The 25,848-nt window shown below is 42.1% G+C and overlaps 2 protein-coding genes and 1 long non-coding RNA gene across 7 annotated transcripts in view; 2 read left to right on the top strand and 1 right to left on the bottom strand.

Moving 5' to 3' along the window:
- Positions 1-8,202, top strand: part of G3BP1 (G3BP stress granule assembly factor 1) — a 40,249-nt gene extending 32,047 nt beyond the window's left edge. For all 4 annotated transcript variants that reach the window (XM_003362783.5, XM_005599274.4, XM_014730562.3 and 1 more), the window contains exon 12: positions 737-8,202. In XM_003362783.5, the coding sequence (XP_003362831.1) occupies positions 737-943 (207 nt within the window). In that variant the 3' untranslated portion in view covers positions 944-8,202. The remainder of the gene's footprint in view (positions 1-736) is intronic.
- Positions 8,203-14,467: 6,265 nt separating this feature from the next.
- Positions 14,468-15,634, top strand: LOC111767757 (uncharacterized). The gene is made up of 3 exons (XR_011425484.1): positions 14,468-14,507; positions 14,796-14,984; positions 15,325-15,634. It is a non-coding gene; the product is annotated as an uncharacterized lncRNA (long non-coding RNA).
- A 1,345-nt stretch (positions 15,635-16,979) lies between these two features.
- Positions 16,980-25,848, bottom strand: part of GLRA1 (glycine receptor alpha 1) — a 78,935-nt gene continuing 70,066 nt past the window's right edge. Inside the window, exon 9 of one of the 2 annotated variants that reach the window (XM_001503630.6) lies at positions 16,980-22,045. In XM_001503630.6, coding sequence (XP_001503680.1) covers positions 21,755-22,045 — 291 coding nt within the window. In that variant the 3' untranslated portion in view covers positions 16,980-21,754. Of the gene's footprint in view, positions 22,070-25,848 lie in introns of both variants that reach the window. The other variant, XM_001503632.6, reaches the window with a different exon arrangement.

The following is a 25,848-nucleotide window of genomic DNA, read 5'->3' as shown; positions in this document are numbered from 1 at the left end:
CCAGGGAGGTCATTGTGAAGGTTAAATGAGATGATAAATGTGTAGTATACAGAACACTTCTCTGTATAGTAAGTGCTGTTAGATATTTATTTAAAAAAAAATTTCAGTTAGAAAACCAGTGAGTGCCAGTGAGGGGAGCGTAAATCAAATTCGTTGGAATCTTGAGTAACCCCGTGTTTTCTACTTTAGCTCTATCGGGTGAAAAGAAGGCCCAAGACTTAGTGTGGTTGTATCTCTTTTGCTTTCACTAAGATATCTTATCTTTATTATCTTCAGTATTTTCCAACATTCTACTAAGGCAAATGGCATTTTGTTAAAGTTATATTTAGATGAAATAATGATGTTTTTGAGATGTGTATGTACTTGGCATAAATATATGCAGCACAATCTTTCTACACTAGATGGTGATGGGGTTTTATTCTAAGACTTCAAATCCATGGAGAAGGTGGCTGTTGTTATTTATATTCTATGTAATTTCATGGGAAAATAAGATTTGCTTTAATAAGTACAAATGAGTTACTTATGCTGCTGTGCTATTTAAATTGACTTTTTTGAATTAGCCTCTCCATGTATTTGTTATTGGGGGAGATTATGTGTTCTCAGTTCAAAACAAAAGCCGAACTCTGAGAACGTAGCTGGTTTGTATGCTGCTGGTTCTTTGTAAGAGCTTTGTTTGATTTTGGATAGTCATCAGCCCATAAGCACTGTGTAAGTCTGCTCACCTTGATTCTTCCAGCCCATCATGTTCAGAGGTGAGGTCCGTCTGAACGTGGAAGAGAAGAAGACTCGAGCTGCCCGGGAAGGGGATCGTCGGGATAACCGCCTGCGGGGACCTGGAGGCCCTCGAGGTGGGCTGGGTGGTGGAATGAGAGGCCCTCCCCGTGGAGGCATGGTGCAGAAACCAGGATTTGGAGTGGGAAGGGCACTTGCTCCAAGGCAGTGAATTGCTCTTCACCGATCTTCGCACAGCAGGACAAACCCCAGCTCCTGCAGAATGGTGAATTTCTTCAGCCAGCCTTTGGTGTCTTGGAGTATGATCCCCTAGTCTGTTATAAACTGCTTATGTTTGTACAATTTTACTTTTTGTGGTGTGCTCCCTCCCCCTCCCTGCCCTCTCCTCACCTTTTAGTCCTTCACTTCCAATTTTGTGGAATGATATTTTAGAAAAAAACGGATTTTTAAAGAAGAAAAAAAAGACTGAATTTCCTTGCTTTACTTGGCATTATACAGACTGGATTTTTCTTTTTAACAGCCATTTCCCCAAAGGAATGTGTTTTGCTTATTACTGACATTTGGTATGTTTCATTCATTGGAATATTTCTTACTTATTTTCTACGTGTTTCAAAAGCCTGTGAGAAAAACAGGATTTGATAAACATTTTGAAGTCAGGAAAAACCGAAATTGTTTCTTTGAAAGTCATGACTACCTTCTGGTGTGGAGAAATTGCCATTGGAAAAATTGACAATTTTGATTCTCAGTGGTATGGTTGAAAACTGAATAAAAGGTGTTACTAGAGTTTTTCTCGTCTGCTATGTGATCACAAAACAATTCTAAAACCTACTGTTTTTACCATCGAAATTTAAATTGCGAGATAGGTTTTAAATGTCTAGAATGCAACTGATATGCTTTTCTTGAACTGTTAGATTTTTTTGAAGTAGAGTTCTTTCATGTTTAATTTGTATTTGTAAAAAAACAAAAAAACAAAAAAAATCCCCAAATCTGAATAATACAAAACCAGAGCAAAAAACTGTTGTGCCTTCTATTTATCTTTGATTCCACTCTTGCAATTGTTTAAAGAAAAACAATAAAAAAAACAAGTCTAGATTTGTTGTATCAGGTTCAGAGTATGTTGGAATTGTGGAGTTCCTCTTTCACCTGTGTGTCTTTTGTTCATGTGTTATGCCTTGCTCTGAAACTGAGTCTCAGACTGGAATGGCTGTGAGGACACATGCTTCTGTAGCAGTCCTTTGACCTACATAGTTCAGCATTTGTATTAACTTTTAGTTTTGCTGTCTATTAAGAATCCTAATCATAGTCCAGAAGAAGGAATGCGACTTTAATCTTGGACTTTGCTTATGTGCTTTAGTTTCTGCTAGTTTTTTGTTCTTTGAATCATAACCATTTGGTAAATTTTCTATTTTGTTATGGTTCTCTTACTGATGTAGGGTATGCAGTGGGGCGATTCTTGGAAATGGCCAATTTTTATTAAAATATTTCTGGAAGAAAATTTCATCTGGCAATATAGACTAATACTCGTTTTACATAGTATGTTTTTTGTTGAGTGCCGTGTGTGAGATGGGTGAAGGTTTTGATTACACATTTGTGAAGCAAGCCTTTGTGTGATAACTTGTCATTACTAGCTGACGGGCAACGAGATTGTCAAATTTAACTTATTTATTTTCTTCTTAACAGTGTTCATCTTTAGGACTGTTGTTCGAGGATAGTATATGAGTAGGAATAGGAATGTTTTACTGTTACTGGGAAACTCTAGGTTTGCTTATGGGTGTAGTCTTAAACTAAAATGAAGTTTGATGTTATCAGTTGGTCCTCAGTACTTCAAAGATTTGAAAATTGGCAACATCTGTTTCACATAAGACACTTACATAACTGAGTCACGTGGCTGTTTTTGAGTCAGTTTAAATAACTATTTGGTAGCCACTTTATTTGTCCCAGGCCAGTGATAATTGGAAGAAATTCAGCTTGTACTTTTGTAGCTTATATTAAGCAAGTAGTGGAAAGAAAAAAACTTAGCCTGAGTTATTTTTGAAAGCAGTTTAAGTTGCAGTAACTGTAAGGCCATAAATTATGGATAACCTAAAAGTCATTTTTCACAAGGGGATACTAAACCGTACATTTCAGAATAGGAGTCCTTCCTACTCGGAGGTTGAAAGGGCACTAACTGGGTGCAGGTATTCTCAGCTTGGGGCTGTCATTATGTCCTGGAGGACGTTTGGAAATGTGGGAGATTTTTGAGGGGAGTTGAGGGGTTACATTTTTCATTCCTGTAAAAATGAAGCAACTCCATTGAGTGCGCAGATAGTCTCTCCTGCATGCATGGTGGGCAGAGCGGGGGACTAGGACAGCTGGAGTGGAGGCTCCTTCCTTGGAAATAGTCTCAGATAAATGAAGTAAACGAATCAGCAAGTGGAAATCTCTTTCAGGAATTATAGTAACATTTACTGCAAGTAATTAGTTATCTCACTCTTCGGTATTTGTACCAATTGTGTGGTTTTTAAAAAAAATTTGGAGAGGTAGTAGGAATATGCTAGATGTGTTTCTAACTTGTTGCAAGGAGTTACTGCATAATCTCAGAAAACAGAAGTTTGCCTCTGTAATTTCACATCATCAGAATTGGGATGATTGTGGAGTTTTAAATAGCATTGGACTTTATAAATAGAATTTAGCATCGCTGTTAACACTATTAAGAGTCCAGATTTCATTGTTTACGTTACTGCTGATGGACTAAACATGATACCCTAGAGATACCTATATTCACACTAGTAGAAAGTGTAAATAAAATAGGTCAGGGAAAGATTTTCTATAGGCAGCATCAGCTCATCACATTCAACCTCTTCAGTTTTTAAAATACAATCTTCCATCTGTAGGAATGACCCAGTATGCAGATCTTTTCTACTGAGCTTAAAACCCTCGACCCATGAGTATTTTAGCTAGGTAAGATTAGTTTGGTTCAAGGAGTCTTAGTCTTTTAAGACTTGTTGAAAATAAATAGATCTTGGGCCTTATATAAGTACTTTGTTTTGCTTTTATGGTGAAGTTGGGCTTTACTTTTGTATTCCTGTGTTCTCAACTTTTTGTGCTGTTGCTGGGGAGCCGTGAAATGGAAAATCCAAAAATAGTTATTTGGTTTTGGAAGAGTAGGTTACTACCACAGCATTAGTTGACTTGCACTTTAGTTTTAGGTTAAAGAGCTAATTAATTTTCACAGCTATCCTGTGGATTAGGTGCTATTCTTCCCAAAGTAATAGATGAAGAAGAAACAGCATCAGAGCAATTAAGTGGCTAGGCCTCCAGCTCATGCAGAGCCCAAGGCGCAGATTGGCCTCCAAAACCGGTACTTTTTGCCTAGAACCATAATGCCTACCTATTTATATTGGAATGTCATATTAGTGGAATAGGACATGACCATAATAAATTACTACAGTATAGAGCCCTGAGTCTGCAGAACATTCAGAACAAGGTTAGTATTACTGTTCTCCATTTCCTTTAGGGTAAACAAAATAAGTAAACATTGATTTTGCAAGGCTTTTTTTGATTTGCAGACTATTTGGTAACACAATAATAATGACTTGTTCTTAGATTATTTTCTTATCTGGTTTGATCATACATTTAGTACAATCTTGAAATCTGGATGTGGATGATAATATTTTTATTATAGCATAATCCAGGTGAGTTTATAGCAGTTGTGTTTTGTTCTTCTAACTGCTGTCCTCTGATACTTTTTCTTCATCCCTTTATTTGAAAACCCTGTAGAGTTTAATGATTTAGTGGAAAACTTGGCACTTTATACAAAGCAATTTGTTAGTATCTATATGGAAATAATCTTTCTATGAGGTTTAAATTAGACCATTGTTTATACTGAGTGGCTTATTTCTTTTAAGTAAATGGTTACATTTGTCAAATCTACTGATCTAAAGATATCTTTTATATTAAAGTTTTATTTTTGTGCTACTTAAAAAGAATCTCTGTAGGAACTGCATACAAGTGAGGTGATTGTTGACCTTTTAGTTTAGCAATTGTGAACCTTGTGAAAGAAGCAAATGGGGTTCTAGCTAACTGCTCAATATAGCAAAAAATGGGCAGTGGACAATTAGAGGATGTCTTCCACAAATGTTTTAGAAATTTTAAAGGGTTTGTTAGAAACTTAGCACTGTTTTCTTTGGGATGAGGTTGTAGGTTAAGGTTGCTGATCAAGTAATGGCCATGTGGCACTAGATGATGAAATAAGGATTTCTGGTTTTAAGGTAGTAGTAACTTTGGGGATTTGTATTTGTTTACTGTGGTATTTAGGTTCTGGGGACCATAGATAGGCTTGTGAACTCTTAATGGACTATATTAAAGGAGAAATGGTGGCACACATGTGAGATAAAACTTTTATTTACATTCTTTTTAGTGGATATGAATCTAGCTCAGGATAATGCTGAAATTAGACTGCTTTGCTTATGCTTTCATGAAACAGTTTTTCATAATGGCCTGAATGAGTAAAAAGTTGATCAGAGGTGGCCTGAACCCCTAACCAGTGCTGGTTTTGATTTTGCTTATGTATTGGCTTAGAGTCAAGGTGGTTGGCTTTTTGATTTGACTTGGTTTGAAAACCTTGGACAGTCTTCCCTCTTCCAGTTTCCGTTGAACCTAGTAGCTTTTTTTAGTTCCCTGTGAGAGGAAAATAGTATTGGAAATAATTTCCACTGTTACTTCCATAAGCTGTGTGACCTTGCCAATTACAGAAATCCATACATGTTTAGTACTTTGAAATGTGGCCAGTGTCACAGATTTCTAAGGGACTTGCATCCACCCAATGTGTCTTAGCCTTTTTTTTTTTTTAAAAAAGATTTTATTTTTTCCCTTTTTCTCCCCAGTGACCCCCGGTATGTAGTTGTATATTTTTAGTTGTGGTCCTTCTAGTTGTGGCATGTGGGATGCCGCCTCAGCATGGCTTGATGAGCAGTGCCATGTTTGGGCCCAGGATCCAAACCCGCGAAACCCTGGGCCGCTGAAGTGGAGCGCGTGAACTTAACCACTCGGCCATGGGGCTGGCCCCTGTCTTAGCTTTTTAAAAAAATAAATTAAGGGGATGTTTACCAAAAATTCACTATTGAATTCAACAAGTATTTTTCAGAAACTTCCTTATAGGAAGTTTGCCTATATTTTTGATAGTAACTAGAGGGACGCTTATCTTGTGACAGTCCCTAATAGAGGGACTGTTAATTTGGATATAAACAGTTTTAACTATTGCTGTAATTAACCACTTTTGTTACTGATACTGTCCCCAAGCTTTGATGTCACCTGTTCCACTTTGGATTTGGTTTAAATCCTTGAATGTTTTTAAGAAGAGTGTATATACACTAATTTGACCATTTTAAATGAAGATTTTATACTGAGAAGCTGGCATAAGGAAGTAGGGGAGAAGAAAAGGACTTCTTTTCTTTAAAGATTCAGTGCACACTTAAGTAGATTATTTAGAACACATCATGTTAAAAATAAATTGATACAGGTAGATGTTAGATTTTGAAGAAGTGTGGAATGGAGGTAGAACTTAGCTGATGGGATAAGAATTATTTGTGATTTTTATGGGGGAAAAATCATAATTTTAAGTGAGAAACACCAGAATATTTCCTTACAGTTTTTCTTCCTGTTCTGATTATTACCAAGAGACAGGAGAGGCTTCTAGAATTCTTTGAATCATAGAATGTTAGTGCTGAAAAGGACTAAGGTGATTTGTACAACCCCTTCATTTTTCAAAGAATAAATGGCTCAGAGAATTGGTTATTAGTACAGAGTCCCAAATTGGCTCATAGAAGTAACATGGAGCACCTTCACGTCTGTCCTAGGTTCACTGTAGGAAGCCAGAGCTGTTACAGGTCAGGATGTAGGGAGAAAAGGGAAGGAGCCACATTTTATATGCTTACCCAGTTACTTCTATGGCTCAGTTTTCATACCCCGGTTTTCTCTATTTTGTTAGAACTGACTTAATGCCCAGTTCTACCAGGGCCTTTTGTCTAAGGACATTAACTTGTGCTCCCCTCAGGGATGGGTTTACTACTAGCTGTCAGAAAGCTATTGGGTATCCTAATGTGTTAATAGCTGAAACTCAGCTGTAATTTTCTCCTAAATCCTTCAGCGTTTTGCATTCTGTACATTGTGGTGCTTTTTCCACCTTGTATTGTTATAACTGTAAGCTCCTAAGGGGCAGCGATTTGGTCTTAGGCATGTATCCTGTTCGTTGCCTGGCAGCGCCATGTATGTATCAGGGCCGTAATCTTCCTTTCCAGTGATTTCTCCCGTTCTTCCTGGATGTGATGCTCCAGCCATGCTGAACTACTTACTTATGATGGTTCCTCTAATAAGCCAGGCATTGCTGATTCCGTGGTTTCAAGTGCCTTCTCTTCCTGAAGATAGCCTTGGATCTGCATCCCACCCTGCCCAATCTCTGCCATCAGAGTCATTGTTTTCAAGACCCAGTTCAAGAGCCATTTTTTTTTTTTCTCTAAGAGAGAAAAGATTTGCAACAGGAGTGGGAAACTTCTTTTTTGGGGTTGATCTGGCCAGAATTTGAAGTGAACAAATTCATTCTTATCTAACTTCCCTCGTTGTCCCTCTTCTTTGAGATTCTGTCCCAACCTTCATTTTTTAAAATCTGTGTTCCTAGAGCACTTTATACCTTTCTCCTAGCTCATAACTTAACCCTTCAACCTAGAATTAGAAGGGCCTGTATCGATTTTACTACCTTATTAGACCATAAGCTCCCTGAGGGCAAGGACTGGGGAATTAATCCCTGTATTCTGCCAGCAGATACAGTGACTTATATGGAGTTGAATAACTTAATATGTTTCTGTTTTCATTCTCACAAAGGAGGCATGCCTAGAGATAAGACCTAATTCAATAAATTTCAGGCACTATGACATTTCATAGTGGAGGGGATTGTTTGGAAATTTTGAGGGGTGGGCAGAGGAGGGAGGAAGTCACTGGTCATTTTGAGGTACTAACATCCCTAGTCTGGGGAATAAGCCCTTCCTTTCTCATTGTGCCCAGTATGTCTCAGGCACTTTGTTTCTATGCAGAAGAATTTTGTGTGCCAATTTTTGTTTTGCACAACTCCATTTCAGTTCGTGTCTTCATCCATGCCACAGGTCTAAGCCGTCTGCTTCCCTTTTCCTTCCTCCCGCATCAGTCTCCAGCTAAGTCCTGTCAGTTCTACCTCAGCAGTCTCTCATAGCTCTGTCCTCCTCACCCACAGAATTTCAGTGGCCTCTCTGCTTCCTTTACCTCTTTTTACCCTCAGCCTACTTTATACACAATATTAGACTCATCTTACTGAAACATAGCTCTGACCATGTATTCCACATGTGTGTTCTATCTCCCCTACTAGACTGTAAGCTCCTTGGGGGCAGGATCTGTGTCTGAGTCATCTTTGTATCTCCCATAGCACCTATCAATAAATATTTCTTGAATGAACAACATAAAGCCTTGTGTTAAGTGAAATGTTGTTTTCCAGATTATATGTAGGTTTCTTTCTGTGCTAATTGCAAGACTTCGAAAGTTCTCTCACATAAAAAGTTGGTTCAATAGTAACAACTGAGTTAACCACAGAGAAAATTTCAGAAAACTTTAATTTTTTTTCCATTGGAATCAGCATGGATATGTGTATATGGATGGTTCAATAAATATATTTTTATATACATGTATCACAGAAATTTTACATTCCATCTTCAAACCGCAGAAATAGATTTTTTTTACAAGCCAAAAAATAACTGCCATAACTTTTATGATTTCATGCAAAAAAGAGGGAAGAGTAAGGGGCAAATGGGAATTGGTTGTTCAAGGTTAAGAGTCCAATAAGAAGTAAAAATGTTACATTAAGGAAGCGATTGCTTAACACGCTGCTTAAGGTGGTAGCCAGACAAATCCTTAACTGCAGCATTAAGGCCATACCAAGTTTACACATATATACAAAGGAATTTCCATATAAAAGACATACTGTCATGTTTTCTCCTGGAAAAGGACGAGGAGTTTTGTGAGTAATTCTGACCCAATTTTCCAGGCCAATTAATTGTTTAAGATGTCCCCAGGCTACTTAGAAATCTCTTCTGCTTTGGCTAGCTGTCGGTTACTGCTGTGTGGGCTTGTGACTTCTGTAGTCTCTTACGCGGACGCATGAATCATCTTGGACCTCTTCAATCATGGGTGATCAAGCACTTTGTAGCTGAACTAACTCAGCATATTTTTTACCTCCCCTCCCAAAAGTACTGAAATCACAGAATTATAACTTGCAGTTGTCTTAGTAGACTCCACAGCCAATCCTGGCATTGTGACCTAAAGAATTACATGGTACCCTTGTTCTGTTATTAGGGGTTAAAATAATCTTTGAATAGTTAACAGTAGAAGGAACCAAAGTGTGGGGTTTCAAGTCACATCCCTTGGAGCTGTTGAAAGTTAATATTGAACTTTTGGCCCTCGTGTCATGACACATGTAAGTTGGCAGCTACATTTGTGGAAAATGTAAAGTCACTTGCAGGAGAATTAGAACATGGAATTTGCTCTTCTGCCTAAACATCGAATCAGACAACTTTTAAGACAAAGGGTAGGTCTTGTCTGCAGATATCTGAGTGAAATGGGGAAAACATGATGGGCAAATCCTTTGGAGATATGCAGAAGTCATTTGCTTTGGCAAGGTTGGGGTGAGACTTGAGATTGCATACTCGGGTTCTATTTGCAGAAACTCACATCTTAGTGGATGAATCTTGAGTCAAAAAAACAAGTTACTAAGTCTAAGATAGATTATGTAAATAAAATACCCGTTTCCTCAGTGACTGACTGAGCCTTTATTTGATAATGTTATAATTCACTTTGGAATGTTTTGAATCAAAATCTAATATTGCTTTTTCATTAATGTCTTAGCTATGAATTGGATATCACTGGTAGGCCTGTTCGTCCCCAATTCTGTATGGGCCGGCCTCCATGTATGGCTCCAGCGGGCGGGTTCATAACAACTGTGGCTGCAAGGTAATTCGGTCTCCTCCCATGGGTTCCCGGGCCAGTCAAGTTTGAGAATGAGGTCTCTGAAATGGCCTGTCCTGGGGGAGAGGACTAAATTGTGATTTGGAAGCTCTTTAGTATATTTGACACTTACGAAGTGAGCAATCACTGTCCTTTCCAATGATGCACCAACCACTCTTCACCCAAAATGACTCTATTTACATTGCAGTAGTTTGCATCAGTTCTAGATAAAGTGATGTTAGCCAACAGGTCAATTGTGATGCCGATCCAGACAGACGTGTGAACATCCTTTGGCAACCTTACCTAGACAGCTTAAAATTATTAAGGATTTTGTCTCGGTCACTTGGTGGTTCACTTTGTACATTTCAAGTCTAATAACGGCAATGGAAGATGTGTCCAGTTTTTCAAACATTTGGAGGCCGTGAGGTCCCTGCTATGATTGTCTTGAAAGTAGAACTTGGCTGCTTAGCTTTTTTTTTTTTTTTTTGGGAGAATATTGCACTATCATTTGTCTAATATGCACAAGAGTCACGTTGGGTAGGCATTTTATCTATGTCCAATAAACTAAGTAGCAAGATGCACTCCTTCAGGATTTAATTCTCTCATCTCATTTTAACTATTGTTAGTGCTGAAAGAATTATAATGGATTAGGTTTTGGAAGATTGAACCACTAAAATTTGAAATAGCATGAGTTGTAAATGCCCTGAAATACATGTGAGAACATCCAGTTTTTTAGCTTCTTACAGACTATTGAGGCTCAGTGGCATGTTGAGCATGGTGCATCTTTAAATGAGGTAGAAATATATCTAATGTGGAAAAAAATTGAGTTTAGTGAACTACTTATTTGATATGTAAGCACCACTTTTAAAAAAGATTTGGGGCAATCTTTCATTTACTAGGGTAGGTAATACCTCTTTCCTCCCAATATTCTTTCTAAAGAATTTACCTAAGGAAAGGTAAATTGTTCTGAAAGAAACTATTCTTTTTACCTACTTCCACTAGCAATGACTTGATTAAAAACCAGTTGCATCTTGTCTTTATTTTTTTCAATTGATATTTGGCTTTTTTCCCCTCTATACCCTTTTTCCTTTATGGACGTGCTTTCATGCTTTGAATAGATAGATGCTCTTCAGGTTTGGAGAAGTCATTTCAGATGCAGCTGAGAGTAAAAAGGACATTCTAGACTGCTTTTCTTCCAGGTCAGCTCTGTTTAACATTTCAGGTCAAGAAAAGGTAATGGTATTTGGACCTTTAGGATTCCTTTAGAAATGCCTGCATTGTACTAAGTATTGGCTTGATATTTGACAAAAGACACACCCCTACAAGTAACTTTTTCAGAATTACTGTAGAAGAGTGAGCTCAGCATGGAACCATGACTATATTGTACCTCTATTATCCCCATTCCAGTGCCTGCTCAGCACAAACTAAACACTTAATACTTGTGGGCTTGAATTGATGCCCTTGAAGATGTGAATTTCTAGTGGGTACTATATCTACTTCTGAGATGAAGGTAAAGGTAAGTTCCCCCAAAATAGGAACAGGAAAGTCTGAATTAGGTTCTAAGTGTCAGCTAATGCAGAGGAGACAGGATGAGCTGCTCTGCCCTTGAAGGAATAACCTGTTGGTCTCTTTGAGAACTGCCTTACTCAGTAGAGTCGTGACCCCTTATTCTGCATTTAAGGTTGCTCCAAATCTTTCCAAACATGCCTACCATTCATTACACTTTAGCCAAATGGATAATCGCTATACCTTGTATGTGCTCCCTGTTTTTTACCTCCGTGTTTTTACTCATATTCCTTCTGCTGGAATACCCTTACCCCATCTGTTGACATCTCATCTGTTCTTTAAGGTACTACTGCTCAGATGACCCGTTAGCCTTGAAAATTTCCATGGTTTATTTTCTGCCCACTCCACGGCACCCTCCTTTCTCTGTTACATACTTCCTGCACTCCACATTAGTAGTTATTTTCGTACTTCTGTTATCCCCTTCTATGTTGTGAGAAAAGAGGCTGTGTTTTATTCTGATGCCCTGCTTTCATGGTACACTCCCTTGCCATAATAGATTTAATAAATTGCAGGTGGATGGATGACAGGTAGGGAGGGAGGTCAAACACAAAGTGGATAGAAAAACTGGAAAGAATATATATATTCTAGTCCTAGCTATGACACTAGTAACTTTTGAGACTCTCCTCCCTGAGCTTCCACTTGTAACTTGAACTTTGAAAGGCTAAGCTACTTTCTCCAGGCTGAGACACTTTGAGAAATCATCCAAAGGTAAATGGCAGTTACCTGGAGACCCGCTGAACCTGACTTGAGGTCACTAAGTCGGGTCCATTCAGAGTGCCGCTTTCCTCACCAGCGCCGGAGCTACACAGAAGGAGCTGCCCTGGCCCACAGAGCAGTAGCTCATGGTCCTGTTAGCCAAAGGCCAAGCTTCTGGGTGCAACTGAAGAGACATAGATGAGGCCAAGTGGGTCCTAGGAAACGCAGTAAGCAGAAGGCTTGTCCTGTGAACTGGCCTGGCTAGTTTGTACCCATCAGGTTACCTAGGGCATTATTACATCAGGAACAAAGGACTTGGAGATAAGCAGCAGCTTCTACTTAAAAAAATTTTTTGTGGGGAAGGGTTATGTCTATACTTTCCCCGTAATTACATTTCCCACTTAATTTCCAGAACCTGGATGAGGGTAAAGCTCCTTTACTGGAACGTTGGTCAGGCTGCTACTTTTAATACTTTTATTTCAATGATGTCTTATATGAAGAGGTGCTCCCTCTTGAACACTTGTTTCATTACCTGTGTGGATGAGACCACAATGACATAAATTCAGATAGTAAATGCTATGGAAAATAAACTTTTGTTTAGAGTCTGAGCTCACGTGTCCCACCTCCAAGGGACCTTGGAGCGTCCTGGTACACTATTTCTCTCTCAATTGTGTCTCGGCCGCCTCCTCTGTCACCGCCTCCCTTGGATTAGTATCCATATCCATCTCACATCTCACTTGAGCGCATTGTAAGTTCTATAGTTAGGGCGGTGCTTATTCTTGGTTCCTGTGCTTTGTGTTGTTGGTAGTAGGTTCTTAGTTGAATGAATGTTTTAAAGGAATTCTAGACTGAGGAAAGGTCTAGTCCTGACCCTGGTTCCAGCCAGATCCAAGCCGTTCCAGCGGTCTCACACAGGGCTGCAACCAGGGAGTGGTTTCTCCCTCCACCCTCCAGTGCCGTCCGTTCCCACCCCGCCCTGTCGCCCACTCCGTGTACTCTCGCAGTTCTCTAGCCAGAAAGTGGCTCCACATGGACTCCAAATCCTTCCTGAGCCGAAAACTGCATCAGTACGCCCTCAACCTTTTAAGGTGGGCTGGCAGATTTAGATTGTTTATGACCAGGTTCTCAGAAGAGGAAGGCCCAGGATTGTCTGTCTGGTTCTTGATCAAAAAGATGTTTGATTTCCAGTCTAGCACAAGATGGCATTTAACAGCTTATAGGAGATTAAGTTTTTGTGTATTGGAGTGTACCTGGGCAAAAAGGGTCCATATTTTTATCAGTAGTTACAAAATTCATTTAAGATAAAATGAACCAATGGACGTCTCAAGGAACTAATGAGCTGCTTTTTAATGACAAAGTAAACTACCACATCAATTACTCGATTTTATCCTCGACAATTGGGGAGTATGGAACTTTTTACAGGTCATTGACTAAGGTCACAGGAGATGAAATGATTTGTGAAAGGTCAAAAACAGGTAAGTGGGAGAGGTAAACACACGTCATGCCTATTTCCAAATCTTAGCTTCCCGTTGTCTAGAGAATCATGTCCAAACTTCGGCTTTGACTTGGGCTAGTAAAATATTTTCTGAGCCTAAGTTTCTTCATCTATAAAATGAGAAATAAGATCAGGGCCATTGTGGGAATTCTATAATTTAAAGAGAGTGGCATACAGTAGGTGCTCAATAGCAGTATTATTGTGATAGTCAAGGTTTGTTCACCAGCTTTGCTAGTCTACATGTGATTGACACCTATTTGCAGAGCTTAATACAATGCCTTCTATTGGTACTCAAATGACATCTGTGGGGGGAAAGGGATGTAGGTGCTTGATGAGTGGAATCAGGCCTGGAATTTAGGTCTTGCAGTGCGTGTACAGGCTCTCAGGCAAGCACGGAGTAATTCACCAGGGAGAGGACCCTGGGGGCTAGTCATGAAATGTCACTGACTTGGCTGGCTGCTCTGTAGGACAGGTGGATTTGGCCTTTTGGGAGCCGGCCTCGATTCTGATAGAAGTCTCTTTGATGACCTCCTCTGGCAAAGAGAGGAAGAAGTAATAAGAGTTTCAGAGAAATTGAGAAAATAATGAGATGCTTTACAGTTTACAATGAAGGGGTGGAGTTAACATTCATTACGTCATTTTATCTAGACAATGGGCCTGTGATGTGGATAATATCATCGCCAAATACATAAAGAAACCGAGGGTGAGAGAGGTAATGGTATTGCTCAAGATCTCATGCCTACAGTAGTTGCCCTCAGCCTTCTAATGTGGAGCTAGTGTCCTTTCCTGCTAGGAAAAGCACAAATAGTTTAGAGAGGACGAAATGAGGAGCAGGATCACCTTAGAGCCTGGGGAAGGCCCTCTTGTTTTCTGCAGCTAAAAGACGACTGGAGAACTGGCCTTGAAAACATTACAGCTGGGAAAAGCTTTCCAGCTCAACTAATCCAATACTCAACTAATAGAATACTCCTGTTTCACAGATGGGGAAACTGAGGCTCTGAGGAAACGGGAAAATGTGAGTTTTACAGTGACTGTATTAATCACCTAGATTATACAGATACCACTTCACTATATTTGTTTTATCACATATCTATAGAGGTCCGTTTTAATATCACTCATGAATTTTTCAAGGGCAAAGAAGGAAGTGGCTATGGTCATGGGGGCAAGGGTAGGAAACAGTTTACACTATGGTTCCCATTTTATTATCCTATGGAAAATCTGAAAATCTTTTTTAAAGTCTACTGATTTTTAACCTTGGGAATAAGAAAAAAGTTTCAGTCTGCAATACTCTCCTTAATTCCAGGGCCAGAGGAAGGGACAGTGAAGATCTTTTGCCATAATGTCACCCTATAAACATTTTGAAGGGATTCCATTGATGTAAAGCATAAATACATCCCTGTTGGGAAAGACAGGAGCAGTGTTTTCTGACTATAAGGAGGGTTTGTTGGAGCTACCGGCGTGTGGAAGCAATTTCAGGAACAACGTTGCCAGGGTGAGGTTTTGTTTGGGGTTGAGGGCTGGAGGGAGCTGGCCCCACTCCAGTCACACCTGCTATAATAATTTTCCTTTTCACAAGGACAGCCTGGCTAATGGGATGAATTTTGATGAACCTCCCCAGTGGTCTGGCGTAGTCCCACTTTTTCTGCCTGTAACTGCAGCTAGGGTAACAGGGACAAATGGGAAATCTTTTAAAATCTCGCTGGAAGTTTCTTGTTATGATTAACTTGTGTGGTGGGGGGAAACAGGGCTGGGAGGGGGCTTGGTCATTGCAGCATTTCCTGAGGGACATTTCACAAGTTCTGCTCTAACGCATTTCTTTTTGATTCTTCCAGAGGTTCTGGCAGAGAGAATTCAAACAACTGCCATAGGAAGTGGTTTCGAGCCTTCACAGGACACACATGTTAAAGTGCCACAGTGGAACCTTGTCCTGGTGTGTGATGGGATTCTCAGGTCTCGAGAAGCCCAGTCTTAGAGGCAGGTCCATCAGTGACTTTCACGGCAAAAAAATTAAGACTGTAATCTCCTTGAGGGCCAAGATTCCTCTTTCTTAACCCCTCCCTACATGCCCACTGGAAGGCCTGGGATGGGTTTCCAAGCCTGGCACTGACATGGAGAAATAATGAAACTTTTTATGTCACACGGTATACCCTTTCTTCTTTTCTTCAACCTATCAAAGTGGGAGTTTGGCTTTGAAAAATCTCCCTCGACTCCCTCTTTTTACAGGAGAGTGAGCAGGCCAAGCAAGGTGAAGTAGCTTACCTACGTGTCCATGGTGAGCCTGAGGTAGAGCCAGAACAAGGACCCACTTCCCATTGACCTCTGTCCATTTCAGAAGGCAGCGTGTTTAAATAGGATGCTGGATTTCTAAAGTTGCATAAGGGAACAGTTGAATCTGGAGAAAGGCAGGCCCAAAACAAGGCAATGCAGGGAACTGTGAAGCAAGGCAAGGGTGGGAATGGGAGAGCCGTTATGCTTGGAAGCTGTATGCAGCCAGCAAATATCTCTCATCCTCAGATTAGTTAGCTGGTACTGCTCTGTGGCTGGTTAATGGCTTTATGTGGAATATAATTTGCATCACAGGGCTCTCCAAAGGGCATATTTTTGGCTTGCCATTCTCTATATTCTGACTTCTCGACCCAATGTTCCAACGGAAATTTTCCAGAGCAATGAAATGTCACAATGCATGGGCAAGAGGAGAAATAGAAATCGCAGTGTTAAATGAGACAGGATCTACTACATCCGTTCTAGTCCCCCCATCCCCTCAGAAATAAATCAGCATCTTCTGGCAGAGTTTGGTGTCACAAAATGAGATGCACAAACTGATGAAACAGAGGAAATGCAGACAGAGAGAGGGAGGCAGTGAGAGGAGGCAGGGGGAGAGCAAAAGAGGGAAAAGTAATGATCTGGATGCTAGCTAAAGGAGCCTTAATGATCCTAAAAATTATTGGGCAATAATTTCTACTTTGGAACTCATTTTGCTGTTCCAAAGGATGATAAAGCACCTCAGTTATTGCTTTAAATAACCACATGGCTCCATCAAAACAGCACGAGATAGCACCCACGTATGAGCAAACCTATCTCCTGCCATTGCTGTCTTTACAGCTTGAGAAATCCTTAAGGAAGCAACAGGATAATAATTTGGTAGGGGCATCATCTAGTCTGGACCCTCAAGATTCTAGATTACTCAGGCCTGAGACAGATGTTTGCAGGATGCCTTGTCCTCCTTGACATCCTGATACCCTCAGCTAGGACAGTCCGAAAAGTCATTGCTTTTGTTCTCTTAACATTGGGCTGGGGCGGGGGAGGGCAGCATTTCAGGGTTTTTAAAAGTTTTTTATTTCTGCAGGGATTTCAACCTATCCAAGGATGTTCTCCCTATCCATCGGGATTGCAGGATACCGTGAGACCAAAGACTTTGCAACATGTGCTTTTTCTTACACTAATATAGGTAGTTAAGAGCAAGCCAGCTCAATCAAAACAAGGTGTATTTCTTTTTCTCTTTTCTTTGGTCAGGATAAGCTCTTGTTTCTGGCTTCAGAGAACTGCAGGAAAATAGGAACGTTCTTGATTCAAATTTCTCCAGTTGGTATCTGAGAGAAGGAGCTTAGTTGAGGGAAAAAAGCTAAGTGATATTTTAAAAACATGCTTCCTACTTATCTATTTAGAGAATTTTTGATCTGGTTGTTCATGAATTAAAGATGCTTTATATCAGTGGGTAGAGGTCCATTTACCCTTTCTCAACAGACCTTACCAGCCCCTCGGAGTGCACACTTTCTAGTCAACCTGAGAAACAGCCCATAGAGAAAACCCCATCTTGCCTGCCTCTTCAGATTGGGGTGGAGGGCGGGTAGAGTGTGCGAAGGGGGTGCTCATTAAATAAATATGATAGCTTCCAGAGTGGTATTCATCATTCCTGGGCTGGGCTTCCAGCCAGACTTGGAAATAGCTGAAAATTTCAGATCTCAACCCCAGTCCTAAAGCTGATACAAACAGTACCCTCACCAGCCCTCTGCTTGCCAGCTTCTTCTACTAAGGAGTCAGTTACTGCGGAAATGATGATAACTCAACTCCCTTCAATTTCAGTGCATTGCAATTAACTAAGGAATCCAATTTTCACAAAAACCTGACTGTTATCAGTGATGGTACCAGCTTGGTCGGGGCACCAACCTACTCTGCAATCTAATATCATGCAGCCTCACAAAACATCATCTCTTTTTTATGATGCTCATAAAAATGCATACTTTGAAGGAAAGGAACCACCTCCTGTCATATTTATTTATTGTCTTCCCAGTATGAAAAAAATAGCCTATGAAAAATATTGGTGAGCTTCCTAGAGGGATCCATTTCTTATTTATTGATGGCTTACAGGAAGAAATAATTTGGATCAAATGACCTTCTTTTGTCTTTCTAGATTTGAACTAAAACTAGAGTTAAATTCAAGGTATTACACACACACACACACATTTTCTCTTTCTCTTCATACCTGTCCTTGGTCATTCCCTATCTAGCCTTAGCCAAGAATGGACTCTTGAATATTTGAAAGGACCAGAGGATGGCAGAGCTGAGCCATTTATTTTGGCTGCTCTTGAAACAAAGGAGATACTTTGTAAATTAATAGATGACAAGTTATTGTTATTATTATCTGTCTGCTTAATTGATATCTCCTAAATTTTGCTCCTGGGAATAACTGCAGTTTTGGAGGTGGGTGAATTCACCAGCTCCTCTGTGCCAGTATCCGCTTCTCCCTCCATGCATAAATACTGGTCTATACACGTAAAGGGTTTGAAAACCAGTAAACTACTCATTACGCTTAACTCAGTTTTCCCCTTCCCATAGCACTTGGCATGTGTGCCTCAAGGCATTATACCTCTGTGCTCAGATTGAAGAGGAAATTAAGAAAGTGTTGTCCTGTTTGTTGGAGATACCTAAAAAAAATTTGGTCTAAATACTCTGGTTTGAGTTTCTATAAGGATGAAATCCATGTAATTTATTGCTAAATCCTTATACATTATACATTAATGATGATCTCTTCTCCTTGAGCACGCTCCATTTCTAGTTCGTGATAGTATTTTTCACTGTATAATGATCGATGTCCCTTCCCTACCACAGTTCACCTTTGATAAAGTGGAGCGAAAGGAAAAGCGAATCTGCAAGTTTTCCAAAGCAGAAAAGCAAGAAGAGCTGTGTGGGTCCCTGTAGGCGTGCGGATATATGTACACGTCCACTGGAGGGTTCAGAAATCAAAGTGACTTTCAACTTTTCTCTGTGTAAACTTCCTATAAGCTGGTTCAAGAACAGTGAGCTGGGAGGGAGTTCACAGAACCCCTGTGCCACTCTCCCATTGTGTATGTAGAGAAACTGAAGCTTAGTCCTTTACCGCAGGTCACCCTGCGTATTAGTGCAGGACTAAAATTCAGATTCTCATTTTCATGGCTACAATGCATCCTCTCACATTATTTTCCACGAGGGATACCAAGTTTGGAATAGGCTGAGAGAAGATTTCAGTGACATTCTCCCTCTGTGTCTCAAGGAGATGATTCTATTGTCTGTTGGATACTGTCAACCACACCTGGCAGCTCCCAGTGGGCCCACAAGTTGAATATGGTGGCAGAAGTTCAAGGACCCAGCAGAGTTTGGGCACATGGCCCAGTGATTTCTCTGTCTCGGAGAGATTCCAGATGCTTCACACAAGGAGCCCAGTTAGAAGTCTGCAGATTTTGCTGTTGGAGTGCAGGCAGAATCTCCTAGAACAATTGGTACCGTCTTTAGTCCCTGATAGAGGCCTCGCGCCTTTGTTGCCTGACTCACGCAGACTTCAGACATTCTGAATTTAGTCCAGTAATGAGTGAAGCAGAGAGAAGGGCTTCTTTAATTTTTTTTAATTAAAAAATAATTTTCCCCCTAAGTAAAGTGAATAAAGTGCTAGTGAAAGGGGCTAATAGCCTCCCCAAAGACTCATGCACCACTTTAGAATTGAGGGTTTTTCCTCCCTTAAATAAAGTGAATACAGTGCTAATGAAAGGTGCTGATAGCGGTTCAAAGATTGATAGTCTAGTCTTGAATGGGTAGTAGTTGCTCAAGTCCCTCTATTTAACTTTTCCTCCTTTAGAGACATGTTTGTGGTGGGGAAAGCATGGGATTAGACGAGAGACTCCTACCCACTTGGCTCCCATCCCTCAATGCTTCTTAGAGTAAAGGATTCCAGGTTCCAACCCCCATCGTCCAAGTTTAGACTACAGTTCAGCTTTCTGGTCTACAGAGGCCAAGAGAAGGGAAGGAAATGACTCATTGACCTTGGAACCTGGCTGTAAACAGCTTTATCATTCAAGCCTGGAAGGCAAATCCTTTTTTGGCTGCATAGTGCATTTTCTTTAAGTCCCTCTGTCTCCTTGTCATGGCCTGCTTTTTTGGGCCTCTATGAGCGTGAGCTATTGTGCCCCAGGGGATGGGAGAAACTTCCCTAGGGGCAGGTGCTTCAGGGAGGAGTTAGGCTCCCAGCGTCTCCCCTCTGTACTGCCCTGAGTTGGGGATACTCCAAAGATACAAGTGCAACCCCAAGCCGCAGTACAAACTGGTTGTCGCCTGTGTCTCACCATCTACCTACTTCTTTGATCCAAAGCCTATACGCTAAAGTGCAAAGAAAGAAATTGACCCCCGGTATTCTGGTCATGGGCCTGAGCAGGAAGAATGCCACAAACGATGGTGCCATCATTTCAGGCGTAGTAGGGTTGGCAGAGTGGGCAGAGGCTTCGGGAGACGGCTGCCCTCTAATTCCGCCACCATGGCCCACCTTGCAGACCTCCCACCTGTAAACACCCGGCTCCTCCAGCAGGATCCCCCACCCCTCACAATTCATTTCCTAGTCTCTTTCCTTTGTCCTGGAGTGCCCTAGCTATCCTACGATAGTCCTGGCACTTCAGAGCTAGAAGGAAAGAGAAATATTTGTCTAACTTTCCTACATGTTAAAGCTAAACAAAGCACCAAAAAGAAAACAAAAAAAGACTTACAAAAATATAATGGGGTCATCCCCCAAGCTTCCCACATTATCTGTGGTATATGAAATGTCAAAATATAATGAACAGACTTTCTAAACATTACTGTCTCTCTCCACCCGTATTTATCTAAGCTGCAGCAGCCTCAGCACTGCCCCTTCACCTCTTAAAACTTCGTGCTGTAGAACTACTATATAATAAATCTATTTCATCCCACGGACCCCACCTTCACAAACACACACCCGCTTGCAATTCTAAAGAGACTCTCCAGAAAAATAGACATTTGGAAAAAGTACATCTGTTATACTCAGTCTATCTGCATATTATTTCTTGAGATTATTACTTTTTTTTAACTATAAAAAAGATTGCATATTGGCAATATAATGAGAAACCCATGGCAGCCATTTCTGGGTGGTGGTGGAGGATAAGTGGGGTGGATGTTGGAACACAGAAGCGAGAGGGCTCAGAGAGGGGCAGCTGTGGTCCTTAGCCTTGAGACGTGAGGATTGAGGTGGGATTATCTTGATTCTCAATCCTCGGGCCTCGGAAATGTCCCATCTCTTCAGTCACTCCCTTGTCTTCTGTCCACCTTTCCCCAGTTCCACTCCCCATGCTCAGGCCGCACAACCCTCTTGAAGCAGAGGCAGAATGGCTTTTTGGCATGTGTCCACCTGGGCCAGTTTGAAGATAGGCATGACATTTGACGGGAGGCGATGTGGGACACACACCAGAGCAAGCTTATTTGTGACTGTTTCCACTCTGGGAAAAATTGTCCATCACTTCTGTGACTTTAAAAATTTAAGCAGTTACTAGGCTGATAGGTTAAGAAACACATCTTTTGTTCTTGTGGTTTTGCATTAATAGTAAGCATGAATATATATCATATATTACATTGCTTTCCTTCTGCTCTGGGGCAGACCGTACTCTCCTTCCAAACAGGAAAACTGCACAGCCCATGGACTCAGACTTCTGAAAGCTGTTATTCCCCTAATCCCACCCCCACCCTCAACCCTCCCCTTCCTCCCGGGCCCTCAGTTTCTATATTAGAAAACCCCCCTCCCTCCCCCTCCCACCAGCCCACCCGAGGTTAAATAGATAGTGCCACATCCTAAGATTCATGCATCACTGCACTTCGCTATTGCACATGTTGCAGAGAAAGAGAGAGTTGTGTATGTGTCCCCTCCCTCTCTTCCCCCTTCTTCCTTGGGCTCTCAGACTCCTGTGCTGTTCTCACTCTGCCCTCTCCCAGCCTCCCCCGATCCCAGACCCGTCACTGGTTGTGGACATCCTCCCTGCGGACAATCTTGTAGATGATCCAGTAGAACATGTTGAAGATGAGGAAGGCCATGGGGAAGCCGATGCGGGATAGTTTGTCAATCTTCTTGGCCCTCTGGATGAAGAGTTTTCGCATCTCCTCTGGGGACTTTGATGGTACAGGAGCGGGGTTGGTGGTGTTGTTGTTGTTGGCACCCTTGACTGAGATGCCATCCTTGGCCTGCAGACAGGCCGGGCCCATTGCATAGGCAGAGAAGTTGAAGCGGCCTTCTCCGGCCTCATCCTCCTGGAATAGATTCAACATGGGGCTCTACTTAAAATAAGACAGGGACTGGGCACCCTCCCTGCAAGGCACTCCCCTGGGGGCCAGGCCATGCCCATCTCGTTCTCCCTGCCTCCCAGACTGCACCATGCCAGGGTTCCGAAGGCTTTTTGGCTGGCTGGGGAGTTATGCCTTATAGAGGGGCGCCACTCGCCTGCTAAAACAGATGCAAACCAGGGGATAGCATGTGGCATAGAGTCTGGAGACCTGTGTTCAAATCTCGGCTCTGTCACTTGCTGGCTGTGAGACCTTAGGCAAGTCACTTCCTTCTGTCAGTTTCAGGTTTTTTTAATTTCATTTTTTCCTATAGGTCGGGGTAAGATTCACCCCACTGCCTCAGAAGGTTCTTTTGACCACCAGAGATTGGAGACGAGCAGATACTCTGAATGCTGTTTAGTTGGAAATCCAGGGGACAATTTGGAGAGATCCCCTGCTTTGCCTCTGTTGCTTCCTTGTCCTCTTCCCCCACCCCATTCCCCATTTAATGTCTTCTGTGCGTGGGCTGGGGGGAGGGGAAAACGGTCCAGGAGGGAGCAAGAGCTGTGGGCCTCACCTCCGTTTTGCAACCTAGGGAAGCTGCAGCTTCTTCCCACCTCCATGTTCCCATAGCCCTGGCAGCTGGGATCTCAGACAAACCTCTGGATTTTTATCAAGCTGTCATACAATGTCCTTCATCATTTGGCTCCAACTTACCTTTACAGATTTTTTCCCCTTCCCTCACCAGAAGCTTTGCACACCTGGCAGTTTTGTTGTACTTTCTCAGTCATCCCTTGTGCATTCCTATCTCCCTGCCGTATGCTCACTACCGAAATGCCTGCTCCCCTCATCCTTCTAATTTCTCTTTTTCCCGGCTCAAGGTGATCCTGCCCTGATCTGAATCATGGAGACACTATTGTCTGCTCTCATCCCGTCTGGCTTTGTTACTTTCCGTGGGGGCTCTGAGGTGGCACCGAGTGGGCGGAGCTGTTGACTCAGTGTGTGGCTCTGGGGAAGTCTGATCATTGCCCTCTTAGAGAGTGAGAGCTTTTGGAGCAGGAGCCCCATCTTCTGCTCGTTCCTGTGCAGGGCAGGGCCAACAGAGAACAAGAAACACAATATAGGAGCCACTTTCCTCTCCAGCCGACTCTTGGCACTCTAGATTGGGCCACCATTTGGTCTTGTGACGACTTCCAGCCTAGTCTCTCTGCTGGCTGTAGTCCGTCCCCCACTCATCTCCCATCCCATCAGATCTTAGTGATCATCTTTTGTTTAGAACTTTTTAGTAGGCTGCCGCTGACTCCAAGATAATTAAAATCCTTACATGGTAAACAAGCCTTAGGATGATCTGGACCCTGTCTGCCTCTCCCGTCTCATCTTGTGCCATTCTCTATCTGGCATTCTATGTTCCAGTCATCCTGAAATATTTCCACATATTCCTAAGTGCCACATTCCTTCTCTTCAACTTTGGGCCTCTGTGTCAGTTGTTCTCTCTGCCTGGGACACACTCCTAAATCCACCCCTGCTGCCAACTCCTTCTTTTCACTGAACTGATTCTCACTCAGGAGCCTTCCCTGAGCCCAAGGGTAGGCTAGGCGGCCCTGCTGTGCGCACCATAGCTCCCTGCACGTCTCCCTGTTTTATTTAAGCTCTTATCACATCATATTCTTGTTTAATGTCTGTCTCTCCTGTTAGGCTGTAAGTTCCATGAAGGCAGAGGCAAAGTCTGCCGTGTTCATTGCACCCTCAACGCTGAACACACAAACGTAGGTCCTGGACGTGAGCTCAAAACTCAGCAAGCATTTGTTGAATAAATATTTACTTGTGTATCTTCATCAGTCCCAGCTTCCCTTTTTTTTTTTGGTTTATTTTGACGGGGTTATATTCCTATCACCAGGAGGATTTGAGACATATGATAAATGCTCAAGAAATCTTTGGGAGATGATTGAATCTGGCCCAACACCTTCATTGCAGAAGTTGGGGAAAGAGGTTGTGCTACAGAGCCTGGCAAATAAATGCTCAATAAATATTTGTCTAAGAGTACGGCAACAGTGGAGTGTTTGTGCTAGGGCCAAGGAGAGGAGTTGGGAGAAACTGGCCAGATTCCTGGATCCCGTGCCTGGAAGGGGGCTGGTTCTGACTCTGTTGCTTATCAATATAAATCTACCCTTGCCACAGGGTGGGGTGCTTGAAAATGTTTTTCATTTGGCTCTGGTTATGCAGAGGGAAGCATCAAATTAACTTTCTACATAACTTTGGGTGAATTACTCTCTGCCTTCCTCATCTGTTAAATATGGGAGCGGGAGGGGTGAAAGTGTGTCCTAGAAGCCTCATCTGTTTAGATGATTACCTATTTCACGTTGTAGCCAGCAAGAAGGAAATTCCCTAGAAATGACCGGACAAAGGCTTGCTATTCCTATCCTGCCCAGCAGGTGGCAGGAAACAAACGCCGGACTACATCTGGAGCTGCTTCGGGATGGAAATCTGGTAGTGTTCTCTAGAACCCAGGGAGGTTGGTAGTGTGCCTACTGAGTTGGGCTCACAGAGGTTTCCTAATAATCTGACTAATGAGGCCGGTCAGGGAATTCGAGGACAGATGGTTTCTGCCCAACAAATGAGGTAACATGGGAGGATGGTGGGAGTTGGGGAGCCTGGCCAAGCTCACAGGTTTGGAGAAACTCAGCCACGTAGCTGGTTCCTCTTCACTCACCATCTGGGGCTTAAAATTCCCTCTCCAAACTTCCTGCTAAAGGCAGATTTCTGCAGCCCAAGCTTGTACGACACTGTGTACAAGTCACATCCAGAGGGGCTTACTCCAGATCTATGGTGAGCCCAATTCTGTGTCCTTGTAGCTTCTGACGTTTGGGCCAAGTCCAGAGCCATTAGGAACAACATCACACTAATTCAGATGTACACAAGGGGCCTGGCAGGAGAAATGTGAGTGATGAGGTGAGCTGGGGCTGAAAAAATTCTCCCGTTATAAGGGACTGTGTCAAATTGGAGAACGCATTCTTTACTTAAGGCAGCTCCAGTACACGAATACCACATGGGATGTGAATCCAGTGGGACCAGATGCTGTGATATTTTGAGTGAAGCTGGAAATGTGATTTTTAAATGCTGGCACCTTATTCCAGATTTTTAAGACACTGCTCACAAAATTAAAGATATTTGCATGTCAACTTTGACCTTCTGGCTACTAGTTTTTCACCTCTGCCTTGGGCTAAATCTTAGTTCTTATTTAAGATCTAATAAATGCAGGACTATTTTTAACTGCTGCAGGGTGGAAACATTGGTGAACAGATAAGCAACTGATGGTGTATGGTCAATGTTTTGAGAAAAGCCGTATGTCCTCAAGCACCTCCCCTGCCTTTGCCATCAGTGCCTCTGTGATCTTGGTGGCCTGCTCCTCCTCCCCGCCATCATTTGCACCGGAGGAGTGGACAGGATGCTCTCTAGAGCTCTTCTGGCCCTAACACGCTGTGAGAGAGTGAGGAGGGAACTGAGCAAGAGAATCTGATCAAATCTGGGTAGAGGCTTTAGTCACACTTTACCTGACCAGAGAGAAAGCTTTTGTTTTCCTCTAGTATGTAAAATGGGTAGGGATTTGGTGAGGGTGGAGGCAGCCTATAGGCCCACAGACTACACATCTGGAGGGGGCTCCAGTTACATTTTCGTCTATGCAAATAGCGCCCCCTGGAGTTGAGCGGTGCACAATTTGGCGACCCGGTGCTAGTCAAATATTTTGGACATAATGTTCCCAAATAAGTATCTCTTTGACAAATGTATTAACC

Source organism: Equus caballus, chromosome 14, assembly GCF_041296265.1.
Source record: "Equus caballus isolate H_3958 breed thoroughbred chromosome 14, TB-T2T, whole genome shotgun sequence".
Lineage (NCBI taxonomy): Eukaryota > Metazoa > Chordata > Mammalia > Perissodactyla > Equidae > Equus > Equus caballus.
Note: the sequence above shows the minus strand (reverse complement) of the source record. Positions and strands in the feature narration are given on the sequence as shown.